Raw genomic sequence first — 22955 nt, forward strand, 5'->3', positions numbered from 1 at the left:
TTTGTACCTGTTGGTGACACAGGCACCTACATGCAGAGCTTGGCTTCAGGACAAAATGTCTTTCCTGTGCATCTTATCTGTTCCTTTAAACTGTGTCAGAGCCGCTGGAGGGAGGTACAGTATTAAAAATGGGTAGGGGGAAGCAGCATTTTGTTCTCCTCCTCCTGCTCACAGAGAAGAGGACACAGGACAGAATTGACTGCTGGGAGGTGGGTCGGGGGATGAGCAGTTCAACAGTACCAAAATTGCTCTAATTGAGATAGGCATGCACATTTTGTGTCTGAGCCTGAGGATATCTTCCTTCCTCCTCAAGATCCCCCACAAAAGGTACATGACATGGCATGTAGCACAAGTCCTGCACCCAGAGCAGGCCCTGGCCAGCTGAAATTGGCTCCCTCTGGGTTGCTGTCTGGATCTCCTCTCAATCTTTGGTGCAAGAATATAGACGATATAAAAATGATACCATTCTGAATCCACCCTCTGAGAGGAAAGACAAGTGATGCTGAGGCATCGCAGTTTGATTTTAGAGCCCAGCTTCTGGAAATTGTTCCCTTTGTGGTGGCTCCTGGTGAGGCTCATGCTGCACAAATTGGATGTGGTGCTGGCCAGAGCTGCTGAGGATGGAAGGAGCTGAAAGCAAAGCTGACCCTGCCCAGGATGGGGCACTGTGCTTGCTTGGTTGTTCCCTGATGAAATGAGGTTTCTTTTTGGCAAAAGCAATAATAAGTAGTAGAAACAGCAGCAATGATATTTTGAGTAATAATGGTAAATCTGCCAGTTGTTTCCTGTTTGCTGAGGACAAATGAAAACCCTGAACAAGAACATTTTTGAAACATATTGAGATGTTTTTATCTTTACTCATTATTTCCTGACTTCTCAGCTTACACCCACAATATTTTAGTGCAGAAACCAACAGTTGGGTGCAGTTGCGGGAAAGGTCATAAAAAACCTCCAATCCTTTGTGATCTTATAAAGGGAATATGTTTTCAGTTTAGAAGGAAAATGAAGGTGTACTTTCAAAGCTGAGAGCAGCAGAGAAAAATAGTAACTAAAATGAACTATATACCAGGAGGAAAATTAGGCAGAAAGATAATCAAACTCCTTGATTTCTGTCAGTGTAATTTAAGTTTGTCCTGGACATTTCTGCTTATTTAATACACAGACCTTTGAAACGCGGAGATCTCCCCATGCAAATAATAAATAAATAAAAACAAATTGCAGCAAAAATCTGAAACTTCCCAAAGCAGGACTGAAGCAGATGCAAGTTGCCAGATTCCCTCATCTTCTGTGTCCTAAAAGCACCTTCCTGTCTGTCTCTCTCTTACCTAGGGTGTGAGGACATGGCAGGAGGTTTATCCGGTGTAGCAGGACCTTTCCTCACAAAAACCCTGCTGTAACATTTGGATGAATGGCAAGCCAAAGTGGCCACCTGCTTTTAACACCCCAGATTGTGTAGGTTTAGGGGTGGGGTGTCAAAGTTCTCTTCATTTAGCAGTGAGGTGATTAGTTCTCCAAAGATTCCCCTGACCTAGATAATGGGAAGAGTAAATGGTCCTCTTCTCACTGTAGGTGAGTTATGAGTTTTACCAATGCATTTTAGTAGGTCAAGAGGGGCTATTGTGCTCATAAAGTGATTTATAGAGCACAGACTCTAAAAACCTACCCAGTAACTCCTCAACAAGCCCTGTCTCACAGAGTGAATGCATCCCATGCAGGGGTCAGTGACAGGTAGTGAAGAGATGCTCAAAGCAATCAGTCACCATATTGATCTTTTCTCTGAGAGATCTTCCCACAAGAGGGGGGAAAAATGTATTTCTGACTATTCCAAAATGTATTATACTCTTTTTGAAAGGGCCAAAAAAACCCCACACCAAGAAAAACGAAACAAAAAACCCAAACCAACCAACCAAATAAACAAACAAAAAACCCACCCAAAGAAACAACCAACCAACCAAAAAATTCTCAAAATAACCAGACCCAAAAAACCAACCCAAAGACACAAAACCAACAAATCCACAAAACCAAACTAAAACAAAACAAAACAGACACTAAAACTCCCACCAAAATAGCCCCCCAAAAAACCAACAGAACAAAACAACCCCAACAAAACAAAAAATAACCATGCTATTGTGTTTTCTCCTCATCCCTTCACTAGATTGATCACTGTCTCCTGGTGGCTTAGGCAAGGGTGTGGAAGAAATCTGTTTCAGTGGGAACAAATTGAGGCACTTTCCTAGTTTTCTCTAGAAATGTCAAATGTGGATTTACTCCTGCTGTTAGCAGGAGAGGCTGCAGCAGCAGTGAGATTGAAATGGAACAAGTGGTGTGGCTGGTGGCTCAGCCAGATTCCTTAGTTGACCAGACACAACTCTGTGCTTCTGCTTTGTCTCTGCCACAGGATGTGTATTTTTGTCTGAGGGAGTATCTTCTCCCTGGAAATGCACAATTTGCTGACCCTTTGATGGCCAAAACCCAACCAGAGCAGCAGGCAATGGCGGTGCAGCCTGTCAGGCAGATCCAGCCCCTCAACAATGAATTTGTGATGCTTTTTGGTTAATTTCTTTTTTTTGAACTCACATTATTCTTCCCAAAAAATTGTGTTTCCACACTGGGAATGTGGGTCAGGCACTATGGTGGTGATTAAAACCCTCCTTCAGTGTTCACAATGGTGCAGAATTCAGTGAAAGGAGTCAAGGTCTGAACCCAGCCCTTCCCCCTGCAACAAAGAGAAATCTATAATATGGTGGCTGATATGCACAGAGCTGATATTCCTTGTGACAAGCCAGCCAAGGACCTCAAAACCAGCACAGTGAAATCTCAAACTGCAGTAATTCCATTACTGACTTTTATGGACCTTCTAGTTCTATATAAGCTGCCATCAACTGCAGCCAATCCACAGGAAAAAAAATCTGCATTAGGAATGTGTGGTATTATTCACGTGGCTGCTTTTGCTGAGTTTCAGCATAAAGATTAGTCAAGCTTTATGTAAGTATTATGTATCATCTTCATTTTCAATTTCCACATTGCATCTGTGTTGCTTCCACTTGGCTCAGTGCAGAAGCAGGCTCGAAATGCAGCTGTACAAATATATTTATGTGCAATAATAAAATGTTAGGGAACAGCCAGCTACAAAATAAAAATGGTATAAGAGTACTATGTGACCATATAAGTCAGGCTTGTATTGCTTGTAAGTTACTTACATGTTTTAAACCAGCCAGGATTTGGTATCTGTTGGTTCACTTTTTTTTTTTTTTTCTGCAAACAAACAGAAAGCACTTAATTAACAATACAAAGCTCATAAGCAAAACAGCATGACTAGGAGAAAAAATAAAGTCAGGATAATTACAGCAATATTGGGCAGAAATTAACTTCAGTTTTTCCCTGCTGTGTTGCTGGCTATAGAGCCTTTATGAGTAAGGTAAAATAAATTAAAAAACCGTCTAAAATGTACACCTATGCATGAAGTATTTAAGATGAGCTTACATTATAAATTAAAACCTCACGAAGCCTTACACTTCATTTCCTGTGCAAGACTTTGAGTCACGACGTTTTTATCTGTTGGGATTATTTTTACTTATTTTTCCTCTCTGCTGTTCAGTGAAGCAAGTCATTAGCATTAAATTACTGTAATGAACAGACACCAGATTTGCTGCAGGTAGTTTATAAAAGGATCACACCTCAAGTCAGAAGGAAAATAAATGGTTCCTCAGCACAATCACCTACCAGGAAAACTTTCATAAATCAAAGTTTGGAGGAACTGCAGTTGTCCATAAGCATATTAGGGCTGGGAGCAGATAATTAAGACATCTGTCCTCCTTCCTTTCTTGACCCAAAAAGGGCAGATTAAAAGGGCAAGCTGATAGAGACATTTTTGTACATAGTTATCTTTGGCTATGAAAATAATCCCCCTAAGACCAACTCACACAGGGAGAATTGGAAGCAGACATGTAGATTTTCAGGAGAAGTATGTATAAGTTAAAGCTGGTTTTAAAAAACAAAAATCAAAAAACAAAAAACAAAACAAAACAAAACAAAACAAAAACAAAAACAAAAACAAAAAAAAACCCAAAAACAAACCACAATACAAAACTCCCCAGCAGAGATTTAAAACCATAAACTCTCCAAGATGCATTTTTTTTTATCTATTTATTCCTAATGGAGTGTGGAGTGAAATCCAGGGACCAAACGAGAATGCTCTTTCTCCTTTAAAGAGAAATTAGGTAGCTGTTTTATGTTCCCTGCAGCAAGGATTTGCTACAATGCACAAATCTTTCTTATAGCACTGGCAGCAAGAGTGCAAACAACAGCAACCCACTCCCCATGAAAAAATAAAAATTTAAATTACTTGTCAGGGAACAGAGGAGTTCAAACCATCACATCTGTAACTGCTCATCCCTAAATTTATAACAATCAAGGGCAAGAAATACTCGAGGAAAGTTCCCAGGAGAAAGGAACTGAACAATCAGATTTGGTTCTATAATGAGCAAGATGGGGGAAAGATGCTGGAGTTTCCAAAGGCACAGCTTCTTCTGTTTCAGATAATGGGTTTGGTGACTTTTCTTTGGACATCATGGTCCTATAAAATTGTCATGAACTGCCCAGTTGTCATCTATCCCTGTCCTTCCTGCTGGCAGCATTTCCTAGCACTGACAGGAGCCAGTCAAAGTTTACATTTCCTAGGAAAATAGAAGTGGTAAGATTTATTGCATCTGTCTTTATTTGTAGACCTATCAAGAATTTATTATCTATCATGTCTTTGCTTCCCATAAATTTGAAGTTGTAGATCAGGACATTTACAATGTCTTGAAATAAGTTTTGCCAGTAGCAAATCTGCTTTGCTTTTGTTTTAAAATGCAATATGTGGTTTTTGTTGATTGTCTTGAATGCATATATATTTGTCTGCCTAACTGAGAATACAGTCATCCAAAACAGAATGAGAGCACTGCAAATACAGATAGAAAGACACATAGCTTTTCCCATAGTTCCACAAAATCTTTTTTTTCTTGATACATCCTAAAATCTTTTAACTGATACAACCATCTCCAGAACTGTAAATTAAAAGTGGCTAGTAGGAAAACAGAACAGCAGTGAGCCACACTAATGTTAAAAAACTATACTATTGGGTAATTTGACCTGCTAGACATTTCATAGATTTTTATAGTGCCATTTAGCAAGCTTTGCTCTTTGTTTTCACTGCCAGAGAATTACTAATCCTTTATAGAAGCTGAGTGTGTGTAACCCAGCAACATGAAACCACATCTATGAACCAGTGTATTTAATGCTGCCTGGTGGGGCTTTGTGTATGAGAATTGCTGAATGGTTTGGGCTGGAAAGGACCTTAAAGCCATGGCAGGGTCACCTCCCACTGTCCCAGGCTGCTCCAAGCCCCAGTGTCCAACCTGGCCTTGGGCACTGCCAGCAGTCCATGGTCAAATCCATCCTCCCCAGTTTGGACAGAAGGCTGTTCTGGGAGACTCTTTTTGCAGAAATCCAGATAAATGACATCTGTAGCCCTTCCCTTGTGCACTGGTGTGGTCACCTCATCAAGACAAGGCCACTGGGCTGGTCAGGCAGGAATTGTCCCTGTGCTGGCTGCCCCAAATCTCCTCCCTGAGCTCCATGAGCCTCAGCAGAGCTTCCAGAGAGTCTGTCCCATCAGCTCCCCAGGCACAGAGGGGAATTCAGCTGGGTGTTCCCAGGCTCTTCCCTCCCACCCTTTTTGAAGGCAGGTGCAATATTTCCCTTTTTTCAGCTCTCTCCTGACTGCCAGGACATTTCCAGTGCCAGGGACAGTGGCTTGGCAGCTCCCCCAGCCAATTCCCTGGGGACCCTGGACTCCATCCCACCAGGTCCCTCGGAGCTGAGCATTTCCAGGCTCCTCAGCTGGCCCTGAGCAGGATCTTCCCTCCCAGGGCAGAGCCTTTGCTCCCCAGGCCCATCTGCTCTCCGTCACTGGAGGGCTGGGAGGAGAGGCTCCCTTTGGAGGCTGGGGTGAAAAAGCTCTTGGGTACCTCAGGCTTCTCCCCGTGCCCGTCCCCTGTCTGCCAGTGCTGTTTGGAGTGGGGAAACGCCTCCTGCGACCTTCCTGCCGTGTTTCCTGAGGCTCTAGAATGTCCTGGTGCTCTTTCTCCCTTTCCAGGTTCAGTTCCAGCTTCACCTTGGCCCTCCTGACCCCAACTCTCCGCAACCTCTCAGAGAATTTCACCTTTGGACTCTTCCCAGGTCACCTGCCTGTGCATTTATTTGCTTCTTTCCTTTGGCCAGCAGGTCCCCACTGTCACATGCTGGTCTCTTGCCTTCCCTGCCCAATTTCTTGCTCCTGTTTTTCAGCTGGCAAGTGACCCAAGGTCTAAATTGAAAATTGAGTTGTGGTGTGACAGCAAAAACAGCTTGTGGTGATCTCCTCACACTGAGGAACCAGCCCTAGGTGTAGCTGTCTGTGCTGTGATTCGCCCTTTCCAGAAAACAAAACAAAACAAAAATCAAAGTTTTATCATACACCATCCTAACAATGGAAAATGTAATCTTCCCCCTTTCAGAGGCACACAGAATAATAAAAAAATTATTTGCTAGTTCAAAAAGAAGCCTTGCCTCATTGAGACATCCATTCAAAATCCACATTTCCTGCAATTTGAGTTAAAATAGGGGTCAAACTTAAATAAGAGCACACTCATTTACGAAGAGTCCACGATATTGGCACAATAACATTACAGAGATCAAATAATTTTGATTCCACTCTTTGAGACCAGAGAAACATCTCTGTGAGCTGTCACCATGGCCTTTCTAAAGGCACATACTAAAGACAATATCAATGTGTCAGTAACAGAATGTTTGATATAAGGAGGAGACCCAAAAACTGGAGCATAAATATTTTTTTTCTGCCAAAAATGTAACTGTCAAATGTGTGTTTTCCTTGGCAAAACATTAACCTAGGAAAGTTTCAAGTCACCCAAAATCTTTCATGACCCTGAAAACAAGCATATATTCCATTCTAGTCTGGAATAATTTATTTTTTAGTTAGATGTAGTTAAGCCAGTTATCAAAACATTTCACTGAAAAATCTTAAAATGGATATTTCAAGTAAAAATAGTGTCAAAAAAAAATTTGCTCAGATGCAGTATTTGGGGATGGGCAATAAATGGGAGGAGGAGGAGCAATGGTCCTCCTGATCTTTAAAAATGTTTTTCATTCCAGAGAACTATTCTTTGAAAAAAGAGGGAATATCAGCCTTTCTCTGTTTAAAGCCCAAGGCAAAATGCTCCCATTGGTGTCAGAAACCAGAAAACACAGTAATTTCCATCACTTCAGCTTGTGTACAGCCTGCTTCCACCAGGACTCACTGCTGAGCCATCAGCGTGAAAACGACAAAATGAACTGATAAGTTTTGATGTGCAATGAGCTATTTTTGGCTCAAAGGACAATGCATTTAGGGGAGATAATTCCTTCCTGTATGCCCAGAAACTCCAGAAATGTTTAAAATCACTTCTCCAAGGGAAATTAACTGAACCAAAAGGGGCTCTCCGGCAGAAACAGATGGTAGCCTTAGGACCTGATCAGGAAAAACACTGTGCACACACTTTACTTTTACATTTGTGAGTCATCTAATTGAAGTTAGACCTGCAGAGATGAGTACTTCCAGGGTTTGGCCTTCGGCAGTGGTGAGGCAGCTCAGAATGGTGGAGGTGTTTTACAGCAGCACTCTGCTGGCAGCTCATTTTGGTTAGGATAGATACATTCAGGGAGCCTGAGCCTCTCCACGTGTTCTGGTCCTTGGATGCTGCTTACTCCAATGATTTCCTCCTCCAATTTCAACCCTGCTTTGCGAAGTGACTGCAGCGAATCTTTCTGTGTGTGGGGTGGAGGAGCCCCAGGTGTGTTCACAGTGTTTTGTCAAGTCAAATGCAGTATATATAAAAGATCTCTTTCAGTATGTGAGCAACCTCCTTCTCAGAACTCTGTCAGCTTTTAAGGGTTTTAGCCTAAGTTGCTCTTTGGAGGCTGCTCCAGAGCAGGATCCTCTGAAAGATGAGGATGTTTTTTCTGATTATTATCTTAAATTTATTTGGGGACAGCAGTTTTCCGTCTATTCTTAAGCCAACCTTGTCCCTCACCTTAAGCAGCACTTTAACTTCAGTTCTCCCTTCTGGCTTTCTCCAAGATGCATTTAGAGAGTGACTTTGTGGAGATAAATGTTAACCCCCATCTCTCTGAAGTTCTGGATCCTCAAAGGATTTCTTGGCTTGTCTCAATCATGAGCCAAGATTGGGTTTTGCATCATGTGCTGTGCTTAAATTTCTTGAAATAATTTTTGCTGCCATAGCTGAAGTCATTTCATGTCTTGCTACTCCAGCTGCAGTTACCAGTGGATCAGGAACAGGGAACACAGATCACTTTAAGATTTCACTTCACAAAAATCCAGGCAGGCCAGCATTTTAATTCAAACATGACCCTTTTTAGATCTTTCTTTTTTTCCCCCCCGCTCCCCTAAATGGAAATTATCAGTCTGAGAGTCTGGATTTTTTGCAGAAATAATTGGGCACATTGACACATTTTAATAGGACAGATTTCAGGGTGTCACAGTGCAGATCTGACAGCTTCATCTGGCCTTGCATCTCGTTCTTGGCCAGCAGGGTAGTCCATACCATACTGCCACAGCAATTAATCAGCTCAGGGCTTTGTTAGGATCCCTGTGTGGGTATGAGTTGCACAAAAGGATCTGCTGACTTGGCTTTTTAGCTATAAAGTAACTTGACAGTGCCCATTCCATTCCCAAAACAAATGACTGAGACCTAGAAAAAGAAGCAGATTTAGAAGCAGGTGTGCACTGCTTCAGGAGAAAAATAAGTGCTGTGACTGAAATCTGTACAACCACTGAAATTGCTTAATCTTGCTTTTGACTCATACTTCAGAGCTAGCTAATGAAATGCTTCCAGGTTTTTGAGGCTGGAATGTAGAATTGTGATGGCTTTATTTATTATTTAATACTGCTCTTGCCTGTCACAGCCTCATCTAATATTTGAATTGCTTGGGTTTGACTCTTTGTTCGTGTGCCACAGGGCATCAGGAGCAGGCAGCCGTCAGCCTGTGAAGCAGCTCCACACCATTTTAATCTGCTCAAACTTTCAATCAGGTTTGATGGCACAGTGAGAAATGCTGCCTTAATTCAGGTGCACTGCACTGTGTGTAGTGACAGTCACAGGGTGGGGATAGCAGCACATGCCTTGACATTTGTGCTCCCTCCCTGCATTCCTGATGTTCTTCCTCCTTGCTCTGAACTGGGAACTATTTCTTGCACTACTTCAGTGGCACAGGTGCCAAAATTTTGACGTCTGTCCTGGGAAAGAGGTGAACACCTCCAATTCCTGTTGAGGTCAAGGAGAGTGTACAAGTGCCCAGCATTTCTCTTCCAGGCCACCTTTCAAACAATTGCTTTTCACAAAAGCTTTTTTTTTTTTTTTTTTTTTTTTTTTTTTGCAGTCTTTAAAACCTTTAAAAGCACAGTCTCTGCTATCAAGTGCTTTCAGCTCCTCTTGGCTTTTTGGTGGTTTCACATTGCAGGGACTCCTGGAAATGGAAAACAAGGGGAAGGCTGCAATCAGTCTTCTCAGAAGCAACCAGATATAACCTGGAGCTGTTGTGCATAAACCCTTGGTGCTGTTTTTAAGTAAATGGATACAAAGCTCCAAGGAAAGTAGTGTGAGACTTTTACTCACTTTTTAGCGTTCCCTTTAAAGCAACAGTAAAATAAAAAGGTGTTCAAATGTAAATGTGTGTCTATTTATTTTCAGCTCTGCTGAAGAAAACTCTGCTTGTAGCCTATTGCTGTTCTCCTCCTCATGCTGATGGGAGGGAGGAAATGGCTGTGCTGGGGCATAGCTGCTTCTTGGGGTCAACTGACCACAGCTGGTTACTATCTTTCCTGGTTAAGGAGAGGGAAAAACCAGTTTTGAGCCTCCCTCTTTAATTGGCATCTTCTCTTGAAACTTCTTGCTCACAGTAATACGTAGCTGGTTTAAAGTGCTTTGCACTTCCTTGGCACTTCAGAAGTGTTCAAGCAAGTTAAAAGCCTACATCCTGAATAAAAAGAAAAAAAAAGAAAAAAAAATTTATGAACGTATTTTTTGTGTTGTAAATTCCTGAGTTGTACACGAGACAGGACTTCTGCTGCCAATGTGTAACCCACTTGCAGAAATAAGAGAACCAAAGTGTTTAGGGATGCATGAGCCTCATCTGGTTCTGCTGGCCCCAAAAACCCATAAAAGGATGCTGCAGAACAGGTTTGACCCAACCCTACACCTCACATTGGCAAAAAGCACAGGGCTGGATAGTTTTCCTGTTCAAATATTGACTTGTGTGATGAGGTTTGGCTTGATTTATTTTATTTTTTTTTAATTAGAAGACCTCAATGTACTGTTGTAGGAACTTCTTTCACCTCTGCTATCTCAAATCCTGTTCATAGAAATGTGGGTGTATGGGCTTGATAGCTGTTCAACCCTAACCTTTGCTTCAGCAGCTGACTTTCAGGCACTTTGTTTCTCAAGATTAATGCCCTCTTAATAAAAATAACCTTGTGTGCATTGAACTCTGCTCAAATGTGGGGGTATCTGAAAACAACTTGAAAATGGCTTTGCAAATGTTATGAGCAGAATGTTAAAAAAAAAAATCCTAAAATAGCGTGGGAAATGTTAAAATATTTTCTGCACGTTTACATATTAAGAAGGGAGTTTTTCAAAGAAGCCAGTGGGCAAATGCTAGGGGCTGCACCACATAAAACATTTCTCAAGGCAGCCTTTACCACAGCTGAATAAATTACATGGTGGGTACAGATAAATGTGGACATCAGCAGGAAGCAAGGGGGATAAATTCAGTTCTCTAGTGTTGCCTAAAATACAAAGGAAAACAGTATTAAGAGTAGTAAGATAAAAAGCAGTTCTTTAATGAAAACTTTCAGGTGCACAAAGTGTAGGTAGGCAAGTGAGTGATACAGGATTTCTACAATTTTAAAAATTAATTAGTATTACTAATAATAAGGTTAATTAATTCGTATATTTAGCAGGTGAATGCAATAAGAGCCTGTTGCCCTTGGAGTTGGTCCAGGGGGTTGTTTGCCCTACATTTTGTTATGCCTCTCAAATTCTGGTGACAAACAAGGTTTCCTGGTTAAAAGTTCTCTTCTTGAGAGTGAGGCTAAAGAGAATTCCAAGAACCTGTTAGAAAGGGTTGGCTTCTTATTCTGAAGTGTGAGAGAGGGCAGGGAAACTGTCGGTGATGGAGAGAGACAGGGAAGTCTGATTTGGTGATCAGAACCTGATGTATTCTGGGATACAAACATTTATATACTATTTTAGGGAGGCTAATAATGTTTCACTATAATGATCGGGTTAAAGATCACATAAAAAAACTTATGCATTTTAAACATCTCTTGCTCGCAGAGATGGTGTAATTTTCTTTTTCTGGCAAACTGGTCTGATTGAATCTTCTCGCAATCCTCAAAGCTCTGTTTGCTTTTGCCAAGGCATGATGTTATCAAATCTCTTACGTTAACCAGGTCCAAAGTCCATCATCTCTCTTGTGGCCCCCAACATTCCAACATTTCTCCCTTTCCTTTCAACCAAGACCACTCCTTTAATTGCCTTATTAATTAATCTATGCACAGATTTAAAGGTATCATGATTAATACAATAATCACATACATACCTTTCCTAAAAAGAATCTTTTAGTTAAAAACCTCCAGCCACTAAAAGGCTCAGGCTCAGTCTTTATAAAGTAAAAACATTCCTGATGGCAGCTGCATTACTGGATTTAGAAAGGCTGCCAGAAGTGTAATTGCACCAAAAGATTTGATTCTTATGCACAGGGTGACAGGGAGAAATGTTTAAAATGTTTTAGACTGATTTCTTCCCATGTATTAAAGTTAACATAAAAAATATATTTTAAAAGTTCTAGACTGATTTCTCCCTGTGTATTTAAAATTAACATAAAAATCCAATTCCAGAGAACGCAGGAACTCTACTTCTTGGGGTTCCAAGGGTGTTTCAGAAGGGCAAGGGATCAGATTTGATGCGATTAGATTTGCTTTCAAAATTTTTAGTGTAAATATTTGTAGAGTTCTGGAGGAACTATAGAAAAGTACTACAGAGCTATACATTAAAAACCTACAGATCCATGAGCGGCATCCCTGGGGGACGCCGAAAGCCACGTCTGCCTTCAGTCCTGCAAGGGTTGGGTTTGTGCTTGAGCTGGGGGTGAAATAAATCCTCCCTGTGCTGACACGTGCCTTGGCTGTGTTGTGCCTGTGCAGTGGCTGAGGAACCCGGGCCCCCAGCACGAGAAGAGGACTCTCTTTGGGGACATGGTGTGCTTCTTGTTCATCACCCCGCTGGCCACCGTCTCCGGCTGGCTGTGCCTGCGAGGAGCCGTGGACCACCTGCACTTTAGCAGTAGGCTGGAAGCTGTTGGCCTCATTGCACTCACTGTGGCACTCTTCACTATTTACCTCTTTTGGACCCTGGTAAGTGTCAGGGGGTTTATGTAAATCACAGGGGAAAAGGGCAAAAACAAGAAAATGGGGCGCACAGAGCGCGATGGCATAGAGCTTTGCTTCTGTTTGCCCCCTGTGCTGGTGAGTGCGGACTGCACCTGCAAGAAACCTCTTGTTTCCACACCATTCAGGCTCCCTGGGACACCAGAAAGGCAGTTTGTTTTGGGGTAAGGATTCTCAAATGCCAAATACCAGTGGGGACAGCAGGAGGGAGGCAGGGAAGCAGCACGGGGGAGCTCAAGACAGATGCTGCAGTGTTGGGACCCTGGATGCTGAGAATTTTGGACTTTCTGTGCTGACAGGCACTGACCCGCAGAGAACACCTGAAGCCATGGAGAAGGCTTCCAAAATGGAACGATAGAACTGGGATTATGAGTGTATAGTATGAATAAAAGTGTGTAATATCTCATAGCAGAGAACTTAAAGTTTTAGAATATAATAATATATATAAAACCAGATGGAGATTTTAGGGTGAAGACTTGTCCTTCTTCTTCACCTTCTTCTTCATGAGTTTAGGTAGTATTTTGTAATTAGATAAAAAAGTCCACATTGCAGGCCACAAGTAGTCAGTTATTAAGTTAAAAGTAAAAATAATATAGATATAATTTCTTAATTAGACAGTTTATCCTTAGAAGCCTTGTAAAGGGAGAGATACAGCTCCATTTTTAGTTAGAGTGAAGTACTATAGAACTCTCAGTTTGTGGGACTGTAATACAGATAAAAACTAAAAACCATCTGAGTCCAAACAAAAAATACCATCTCACATGTTTAATGCCAACCTTAACAGTAAAATCCCAAAGAATCCACACTACAGGAGGGAGTTTCACCAAAAGTGACGTGCAAAGAATGAAGACACAGCACACACACACAAAAAATAGGTTTAGGTGAACAACTTGGCTGTCACAGAGAATTCAGATTTAATTCTAATGCAACATCTTGCCAATTTTACAATTCAGAAGTGTTGGATGTGGGGGAAGTCAGAACACACACTTGCCCAGGTCTGTAAAACCAAAGCTGCTTTTCCAGTGCACGTTAAATTGCATCCTGCACCCCAGCAGGAGTCACTCTCATGCCAATCCATCCTGAGAGCCACTTGTTCTGTCAAGGTGTTGAATTGAGATAATTTACTGGCCCCAGTGCACTGACAGGCAGCTGGCCCAGCAGAAATGAGGGGAACACAGGGGACAGCTGCCAAAATGGGTGTTTATCAAGTCATGGTGTAGCAGCTCCCTGAGAACCCCAGGTTAATGCTGTGTTTGACATTTCACACCTCTTTTTGTGCAGTGGGAAGAGCAGGGTGGGTGCAGACGGGGAGCACACACAGCAATGCACTCAGATGGTGCCAGGCTGTGCTGCTGGGGCAGGAAAAGCCCAGCCTGCCCATATGTGTGTCCTGATTCAGGGCAAATTTGGGAGAGAACCCCCAAAGGGGTTCCTCTAGGAAAGCAGATTCAAGCGGCCTGTCTACCAACCGGGCCAGGAGAAAATACCTCCTTGGAGAAAAGTAGCAAAAACTGTTTATTAAGCAATCAATAAAACCTCTTGCTGCTCCAAAAGAGAGACAAACTCACAAAGTCCCCTCCTTGGGCTGTGGCTCAGCTCACTCAGTCTCCTGTCAGTCCCAGGGGTGCTGGAAATGCTGCGGCCCAGGCCCGGCCTGGTGGGCCTCAGGTGTGAGCTGCCGGTGCTCTGCTGGTGTTCAGGCCAGAGCAGGTCTGAACAGGGCCAAAGAAAAGGGGGAAAAAACCCCACAGTCCAGAGAACTTCTTTGCCTCAGCTGGCTAAAACTAACTAAAAGCAAAGGAGAGCTCTGTCCCGCTGTCTGTCCATCTACAGACATCACAGTGCAGGAGCAGGCACATGGAGGAGTGAGTGCAGTTTCTGAAAAGAAACTCCATGCTTCTTCTCTCCCCACCTTCACTCTTGGAACAAGTCTTAAAGGTGCAAAACTCATTATTCTGCACAAACAGAACATGACAACTGGGGATAAAAGCATCATATAGTCAAGCCAGGACACCGTGGCATGGCCACATCTCGCAGCGCCAGCACACAGCTCTGCCCCTCATTGGCTACGTCCATAAATACCCAGATCCCTTCCAGCAGATTTGGACCTGTGTAAGCTGCTGAGGAGGTGGCACCTTAAAAAAAAAAAACTGCATTGGTGGAGAAAGAAATGCTCCCTGTGCTGAGCCCCGAGGAAAAAGGGGTGTGAAGGGAGCACAAAAACCCCACACCTCCTCACGAGTATCTCCAAGAAAGCTGTGAAAGGGAAATCTCATTTGCACATTTGTGAACACTGTCTCACCCACGGAGGAATGCAAGCAGGGGGGGAAGCTCAGAGCTTTGTCTCAGCCTCGTGCAGTTCATCTTTTTTGCTGTTTTCTGCTTTTCTGTGAGGCAGCAGCACTCTCCTGAGACAGGGTGCGTACTCCAGCAGTGAGGCCACACTTGTTTTTCCTGAAGTGCTGGGTGTAGATGTGCCTGGTATGCAAGCAAATATTGTTCAAATTTGCTTTGTGTGTGGCTGTCTTGGAAACCAAAATGCTGAACAATTTACCTAGCACACTTAATTCACCATCACCAAATTGTTGGAAGTGGTAAAAGGCATTTTTTCAGGTGGATTTAATTCAGCCATGACACAATCTTGTTTATTAAGACTAATGCAGCATCCCAATTTTGGTCCCTATCCCTGGATGTTGCATTTGCAGACTAAGAGGCAAAAATCCCTTACATTCACTTTATAAATTTTACCCCTTCTAAAGCACACAGGAAAATGTGCTATTAGCTCTTTGAGAACATGCTAGTGATACTGAGCCTTATATAAATACATACCTTGGTTGATTTAATAAAAATTCAGTATCTTTGATGCTCGCTCACTTGTGGACAGCTATAATTCCATTTTAAGTTGTTATTTGAGGCAGTAGGAGATGGATGGGCTAAGGCAGCACTGTGTTCACTTGAGAAGGACAAGGCAAGGAAGGCCTTTATGGGAGTGAATCACCAAATAATTGGAGCTGGGAGGCAAAATAACTTTCATTTCAGTGAGGCAGGAAAGCCCCAGCCTGGGTTTGCCTCGGGGAGGGCTCCAGGCTCCCCTTGTGTGCAGGAAGGAATGGTCCCACACACAGAGAAGTGTTAATTTCATCGAATTCTTCAGCAGCACATGCCCTGTCACTTTCAGGAGTGGGAGAATCCTGTTACACAGCTATGGCTGTGCAGGGAATAGGTTCAGAGCTGCGGGGTAAATTACACACAAGATGACACAATATTCCTTTAGGTCCTGTGGAAATGAAGAGAACTAAAACTTTGTTTTACTTCCAGTAAATCAGCCTTCCTTCTCTGGAGGCAAAAGCTGGCATACAGATTATTTACACACCACATTTGTCCCAGTGAGCAGCAGCAGCAGGGCTGTTATTTTTAGCATCCCAGAAGGTGTTTTATCCCTCCCTCTAAAACAGATAAGTTATCCATAAAACACTGTTGCTTTTTACTCTGTATTTTTAACACCCACACACACCCACCAAAAAAGGCACCTGGTCCTCCCAAGAAGAAAACTCCCGACACCAAAAGGGGATTCTTACTTAGACTAAGATTTTATATTTAAATTTAAATTTTACTTTTAAAAGTAATTTAATTTTAATTTAAATTTTAAAACTTTGCTTTCTCTTGTATAACATACATACCGAGTTTAACACTGCAGCTATTACTCAAAGAACCTCATGTTGTGCCGCTTGAAAACCCAACCTGAGCTCCAGTTCACTCTCCTGAAGCTGTCACTGCATTTTACAGGGCATCCCTTTGCAGGTGTTGGGGTGTTTTCACCCTCCTCACTACTCCAAGTGATTTCTGCTCCTCCTGCAGTATATTTTGAGAAAAGATTTCTCATATTCCTTCACACACACTGCTCCACAGAAAGAGAAAGATGCAGGATGCTTTCCTTCAGGGGGAGGAGAGGACCTGTGGGGATCAGTCTGAAGAGATGTCTTTGCAAAAAACTGCTCAGTAAACCAAAGATTTATATGTTTCCCTCAGACAACTGCAAAAAGATCTAATTAAAAAAATAAGTATTTTTTAGCCATTGTAGGACATAATTGAAAGGTACATTTCTTTAGTTAAAAGGTACATTTCTTTAGTTCTTTTTGCAGTATGGAAAGGATACAGTGCATGGGTCAACTCCTGCCCACAGCTCAAGAAGAAAACAATCATCACTTGGCACATTTCTCTCAAAATTTACAGTTTGTTCTTAGTATTTTTGTGGGGGGCTTTTTTGGTTTTTTGTTTGTTTTTTTTTAACTGCACATACACGTCCTCTTACACAGCTACAACTCCCACAATGCTTGGCTGCCACTAAAACAAGTCGTAAACTATTTTTTAAAACATGAGGCCAAGCTATCTTGCATCTCCACAGCAATCACATGTTTCCACATAAAGGCTGAAACACCTGATAACAACCACAACAAAAAATAATTTCCAGAGACAATCTAAATTGAGGCACACACGTTGTCAGCTCATTGCCTCTGTGCAAGCCCAACTTTGGTGCATTCAGCAGTAAAGTATTACAAGGTAAAACACACCTGTGTTCACCTGCCTGCAAACAATTACATTCTTAGTCAATTTAACAACCTGAGGCAAGAGAGGATGTCCCAAATTCTTCTTCCATCAATGCCCAACAGCTCTTGGGAAAGGCAGAGGTGGGATGTCTGATTTTTCAGGCGGTAAAAAGGGGGAATGAGAGGTGAAACAGTCACAGGCTGCTTGTCTCCTGTGCTTTGGTAGCTTGGGCTTGGTGGCTCTCTCTTTTCAGAAGTTCTCACCCATTCTGTGCCGCTGGGAGGCACCTGGAGCCCCGTCAGGGCCCCCGCAGGGTGTCAGTGACTGAAGGCAGCTCGTGTCCCTTGTGTCCCCAGGTGTCCTTCAGGTACCACTGCCGGCTGTACCACGAGTGGCGTCGGAACAATCAGCGGGTGATGCTCCTCATCCCAAAATCTGCCCACGGCCCCTCCACCCAGCAGTCCCTGCTGGGCCTGCAGCCCCTCAAAAGGAGCTCCAAGGAGACAATCGTGTGATTTGGGCTGCAGCTGCACACTAAAGGAGGTTTGTTTTTCCTCAGACCCGTAGGGGTCGGGCACCCAGCACCCAGGAACGTGCAATTTGGATTTACAGACTGAGTGCAGAGGGATAAACCACAGTCAGAATTCAAGTCGTGGATGATGCAGGCATCTGTGGCATTTGCTGAGCTGCCAAACGTGTTTAGTGAGCAGGGACCCTATGGATTCTGCAAATATGTTAATTGTTGCATCATCGAGTGATGCAAACATTTTTATTGTTTAAAGTATTAAACTATGGTAATTAACAATGCAAAACAGGTTTAAAAAGTGCTTTGTTTTCATGATTTCTTGCTCCTACAGTACTGTTTCTTTAGGCAGCTGGACAGTAACCAATATTTATTTCCGCTTCCTAAAGTGCAGCAATGGCATTTCCTCATTTGATTTTATCTGCAGGTCCATTATACCAATGTTTTGATTATTAAAATCTGTGTGCAATGAGCTCTACAAATTGGCACATTATTTAAATGCTACAAAGTGATTGGAAAATTGTATTACCCGTTTCCTATTTGGCAGGGAAGGTCTGACAGGAAGATTCTTCAGTTATGACTCTAGCATGCGCAAGAGAAAAATTACACAAATTGCAATAATCTTCCTGTCAAAAGTATAGTACATAGCACTCAGGAAAAAAAAAAAAAGATATTCTACTTTTCCACAAAGAAGCACCACATTCTTCAGTGAAGTGCACATTCTGCTGGTGTGAATTCAAACTTAGCCAACATATCCTGCATTTATACCAGGCTGAATTTAACTCTACAGCTTACTTTTGTGTAGGGAAAGCTCTGCATGCATAATGAATGAGATCATCGGATAAGTTTTAGGAAGCAGGGACACATCTTGCATGAAGAACAGCATTATTTTAAAGCAGCAGAAACTCCAGCTTGACAGGTAGGATATGGCAGAGTGTGTGCCAACCCTGACCTCTCATGGTAGCACTGAGACAAAAAAAAAAAATTAAAAATATTTAATAACACAGTCTTCTGTGGAGACCAAATGGAATTTGGAGTGTAAAATCAGACCTTATTCCTGGGTGACTTTATCTGCTTCCCCTTGGTTTTATGCCTAATTCATTCAGCAATCCTTCACTCCCAGAAGAGACACACTTATTTTAAATAACTAGCAAAACCTCATTGCCAAATGCTGCTAGAATTAGAAATTGATACAGAGCCCTTGTGAACAGATGAATTTCTTAGGATTGTGCATGGATGGCAGTACCACCATGTGCTTTGTTTTCCAAAAAACTGCATGAATTGAAAATCAAAAGGAAGACATAGCAGGAAGGCTAATAATTTGTTATTCATAAAGTTCAAGGTATTATGGGTATTTACCATCAGACAAGAAATTATCTGATGTTTTGTGTGTGCTCTGTGGGGGTGAAAAAGCTTCGTACACAAAGCCAAATCTGTTAAATTTCTTTATTCTGTCTGTGGACCAGTCTAGCTGTGAGCATGTTATTTAACAATGTTCTTTGTGACTGTCAGTCATGGGGATAGGAGAATCATGGGGATATAAAGCAATAACAGCCTCATTCCAATAGAAAGGCACTTACACAACGAGCCAAGGTGTGTAGGAAAGCCATGAACCTGCAGATCTGTACTCATCAGTCTGACAAGGCTGGGGTTGCTCATGTTTGGCTGTGAATAAATGCTTCTCTTCCTGAGAAAACTAAACAAGGCTCTGAAGATAAGATCACAGTCTCTGTGATAGCCTAAAACCTGTAATGCTTTATTTTTTTTTTTTTTATACCTCTTCCTAATGGTAAATAATTATTTGGAATGAAGACTGAACACTCACTTATGCAGAATTCCAGATTTTAAACAAATATCTGCTGGCCAGGGGTAAAGAAATAAAGCAAATCTAGCTGGGTCAGGATGCTGTCAGTGTTTTAATGCCTACAACACAGACTTTAGGTAAGCTTTGTTCAGAACGCTATTACCGCTCTCAAATTCTTTGAAAGAATTGTTATTCTTAATGACTGCTATTGTTGGCTTTGCCTCATGAAACCACAAATCAGGGTGGATAGGGAATTAAGTGGCAAAACATTCAAGAAACATTTGTTCAAGTGAAGCTGCAAGGTCTGTGCACAGAGATCAGCACAGTGGCTTGGCCCAGATCATCTGTGTTATTTCAATTTTTTTAATTAGTTTTTTGGTTTTGGTTTTTTGTTTGGGTTGGTTTTTTTTTTTTTCGGTGTAAAGACATCTTTACTTACCTGAAGAAGGCATATTGAAGCAGATAGAGAGGAAAATGCATGGTCCAGTTCAGCACACACATCACTAACCCAGTTTCTGTGCTTGATGCAGCAGCACAGCAGAACTGTCTGGTGAAGTCACAGTAGTGTCCCATGGATTTTCTTGAGGAAAAAAAAGTGGCTGGAAAAGTCCAGTCAGACACTTAACATTGCATTAAACTCATGAAAAAAAAAAAAAAAAAAAAAAAAAGCATCCTTGTATTCTTCCTTTTTTCCCCTAAAACAGAAGAACTGGGAGGTGAGAGATGTTACCTCTTAATCCCACTCCTGCTCTAAAGATTTACAGACAGAAGGATCTCCCAGATGGGAGCTGATTTTTCTTCCAGGAGTTGACGCTGTAGATGCCACACCAAGCCCAAATTTCCATAAAAAACTGATTAGAGCAGATTAGTAAAAAAAATTATTACAGAATATTTTCTACAACAGCAGCAACACCCATTTCTGTCTGAATAGAAATGAAAGACAAAATTAACCACAGCAGAAGCTGCAGCCAGCAAAGCTCCTGGTAGTACAATGACATTTTTGTTATGCTCTCCTTAAAAAATAAAATTAATTAAAGAACATATTTAAAGACAGGGTAAGTGACCACCTTTTTGTATTTTAAAAATGTCATTCAACCTCTCTCTCAGCAACTTTATGCTTTCTTCTCATGCAGCTGACCTTGTCATTTACATTCCTTTTCCAGATAAGAAGTTACATGGAAGGAACAGTATTCAACAATATTTGAGCCAATATTTTCAGTTGCAAATGATAAAAGCAGCCTGTTCTGATTCAGTGTGATGAATATAATGCACAATGAGGAAGTTTTACTTTTTTATATAGTCTTTCCCCTGCAGGACTTGCCTATCACATTACAGGAAGATTGAGAAATACCCCAGCTTTCTGTTCAGCTGGAAGGAAGTCACAACAGAAGCAGTTATTAAAGATAATTCAGTTTTTTGGTGTTGTTTGGGTTTTTTTTTCGTTACTCAACTGAACAGTTCTGCCAGACTGAGACCTCAAAATGTGCTTTACATTTCATTTATTTAAACCAGCTTTGCACCAGGACAAAGTCACACAGAGCAAAGTGACAACTCTGCAAAAAGGGACCTGGAGCCAATAAATGCAACTGGCTTTGATGCAATGGGTACCGGCAGAAAGAGGTTTGAGAACAGGTACTGGGACAGACTCAGGCACTAAGAGAGTTAAAAAAGCTCTCCCTTTGAAATAAAAAAAAAAAAATTAAAAAAAAATGTTAATAATTAAACATCTTTATTTGCTACTTTTTTGTGAGATGGCGCTTCACTTAACAGAACTGGTTAATTAAAGAATTAAAGAAGCATTTTCCTTGCGAGCAGAACTGAGCCCTGCCTCTTTACTGCCATTTATTGGGAATTCAAAAGTATCTTTAAAACTACAAGGCAAACTCATAGACTCACACAATTTTTAAGGTAGGAAAAGATGATGCATCGAGTCCAGCACCCCCACATTGACCACAAACCATGTCCCCAGGTGCCACACCCATAGGTTTGGTTGGAAAACTCACAGGGGATGACAATTCCATCAGCTCCCCAGGCATCCCATTCCGCCCCTTCAGTGAAGAAACTTTTCCTAATATCCAGTTTAAACCTTTCTTGGAGCTCCATGTGGTTGTTGTGAGCCCAGGGCAGGACGCAGCACTGCCCCTGGCTGTCCCTCAGCCATGGATCTGGCCTGTCCAGACCCCTCTGCAGAGCTCTCCTGCCCTCCAGAACATCCAATTTAGTATTATCTCCAAATTTACTTACAAAATTAAGTAAATTAAATTTACTTAATTTAAATTTATTATTTATCTCTATTGATCTGGAACACCCCAGATCAATAGAGATAAATAATAACCAGAGGTCGTCCCAACACTGATGGTGACATCTCACTGATCCACTGTGTTATTCCACATTTCAAATTTAAGTTTCATGTGCATTTCCAAATGAGACAGCTTTTTTTAAAAAATCAAGGGTTACATCTTAAAGCAGGTTACATCCCTTAACCTTCGTTCAGGTATTGAATATTTTGCTGACAACCTCTCCTCCACACTTACTTCTGGCAAGGCTACTTCTGTCCTCCCTTTGGGGTTGAAAGATTACAAAACCAAAGGGAATTTTCTTTATTCTAGGTGTACCAAATACTTTCCCAATAAAACTTGTCAAAATAGAGACCAAATGTTGATATCCTATGTACAAAATGCCCTTAGGAGCAAAAACACAACAAACCAACCTCAAAAACAAGATGCTGCAGTTGCAGGGGAAATCAATGTCACAGTTTAATCCCATAGCTTCTATTATTATGCAGAAAGTAAGACTCGCTTGCCAAAAATAATATTTTTTGTTCTAAAAGTGCAGAACTGCTACAAAAACTCACATCCAAGAGTTAATTTTTAATTGTAGGAAAATTCTATCAGTCAATCATCTTAAGCTGTAATGTGCCTTACTGATGCCCCAAACGCAGCTTTTCTTTGGGGTTAATCACAGTGTTTTCATCACACAGGAATCCTGTATTTACGCAAATCTGCTAAAAAGAAACCAGGAGATCAGCAAAAGGCTCTGAGGAATAAATGCACACCAAGCAAAACCCGAGATAAAATAGCAAACTTCTGCCATAATCCTGTGATGGAGCTAGTTGAGTATTATAAATAATTAAGTGTCCCAGCCTTTCCTCGATGTCCAGGAAAGGCTAAATAAGCATTCACATCCATCACACTCAGCCTCCACTCCCTTTCTAAAAACCACCAGCTATTACCACTTGTCCTCTTTGGGATAGGGGCTTTAAGAGCTTTTATTCTCCATCAACGACTTGATTTCTTTGCCTGGAGAAAAATCCTTCATAGTTATCACGTGGCCATTTCCGTAAAAGCAGCTGCATTTAACTTGAAGAACAGATACAGCTTACAGCGCTATATGAATATGAAATGCAGTGTTTCACAGATAAAAACCATCCTCTTCAATCCAGAAACCCCTAAATTAGTATCAAAATGATACACTGATAAGATAAATTTTCATGGGGAAAAAATTTAACTAAGACTAGCATTTAAAATTGCATAATT

The 22955-nt window shown here is 41.6% G+C and overlaps 1 protein-coding gene across 1 annotated transcript in view; it reads left to right on the forward strand.

The window, feature by feature from the left end:
- Nucleotides 1–19983, forward strand: part of MARCHF3 (membrane associated ring-CH-type finger 3) — a 63183-nt gene extending 43200 nt beyond the window's left edge. Inside the window, exons 5-6 of the mRNA XM_058043879.1 lie at nt 12302–12511; nt 17449–19983. Coding sequence (XP_057899862.1) covers nt 12302–12511; nt 17449–17607 — 369 coding nt within the window. The 3' untranslated portion in view covers nt 17608–19983. The remainder of the gene's footprint in view (nt 1–12301; nt 12512–17448) is intronic.
- The last annotated feature ends 2972 nt before the right edge of the window (nt 19984–22955 follow it).

This window comes from Melospiza georgiana, chromosome Z, assembly GCF_028018845.1.
Source record: "Melospiza georgiana isolate bMelGeo1 chromosome Z, bMelGeo1.pri, whole genome shotgun sequence".
NCBI classification, from domain to species: Eukaryota; Metazoa; Chordata; class Aves; order Passeriformes; family Passerellidae; genus Melospiza; species Melospiza georgiana.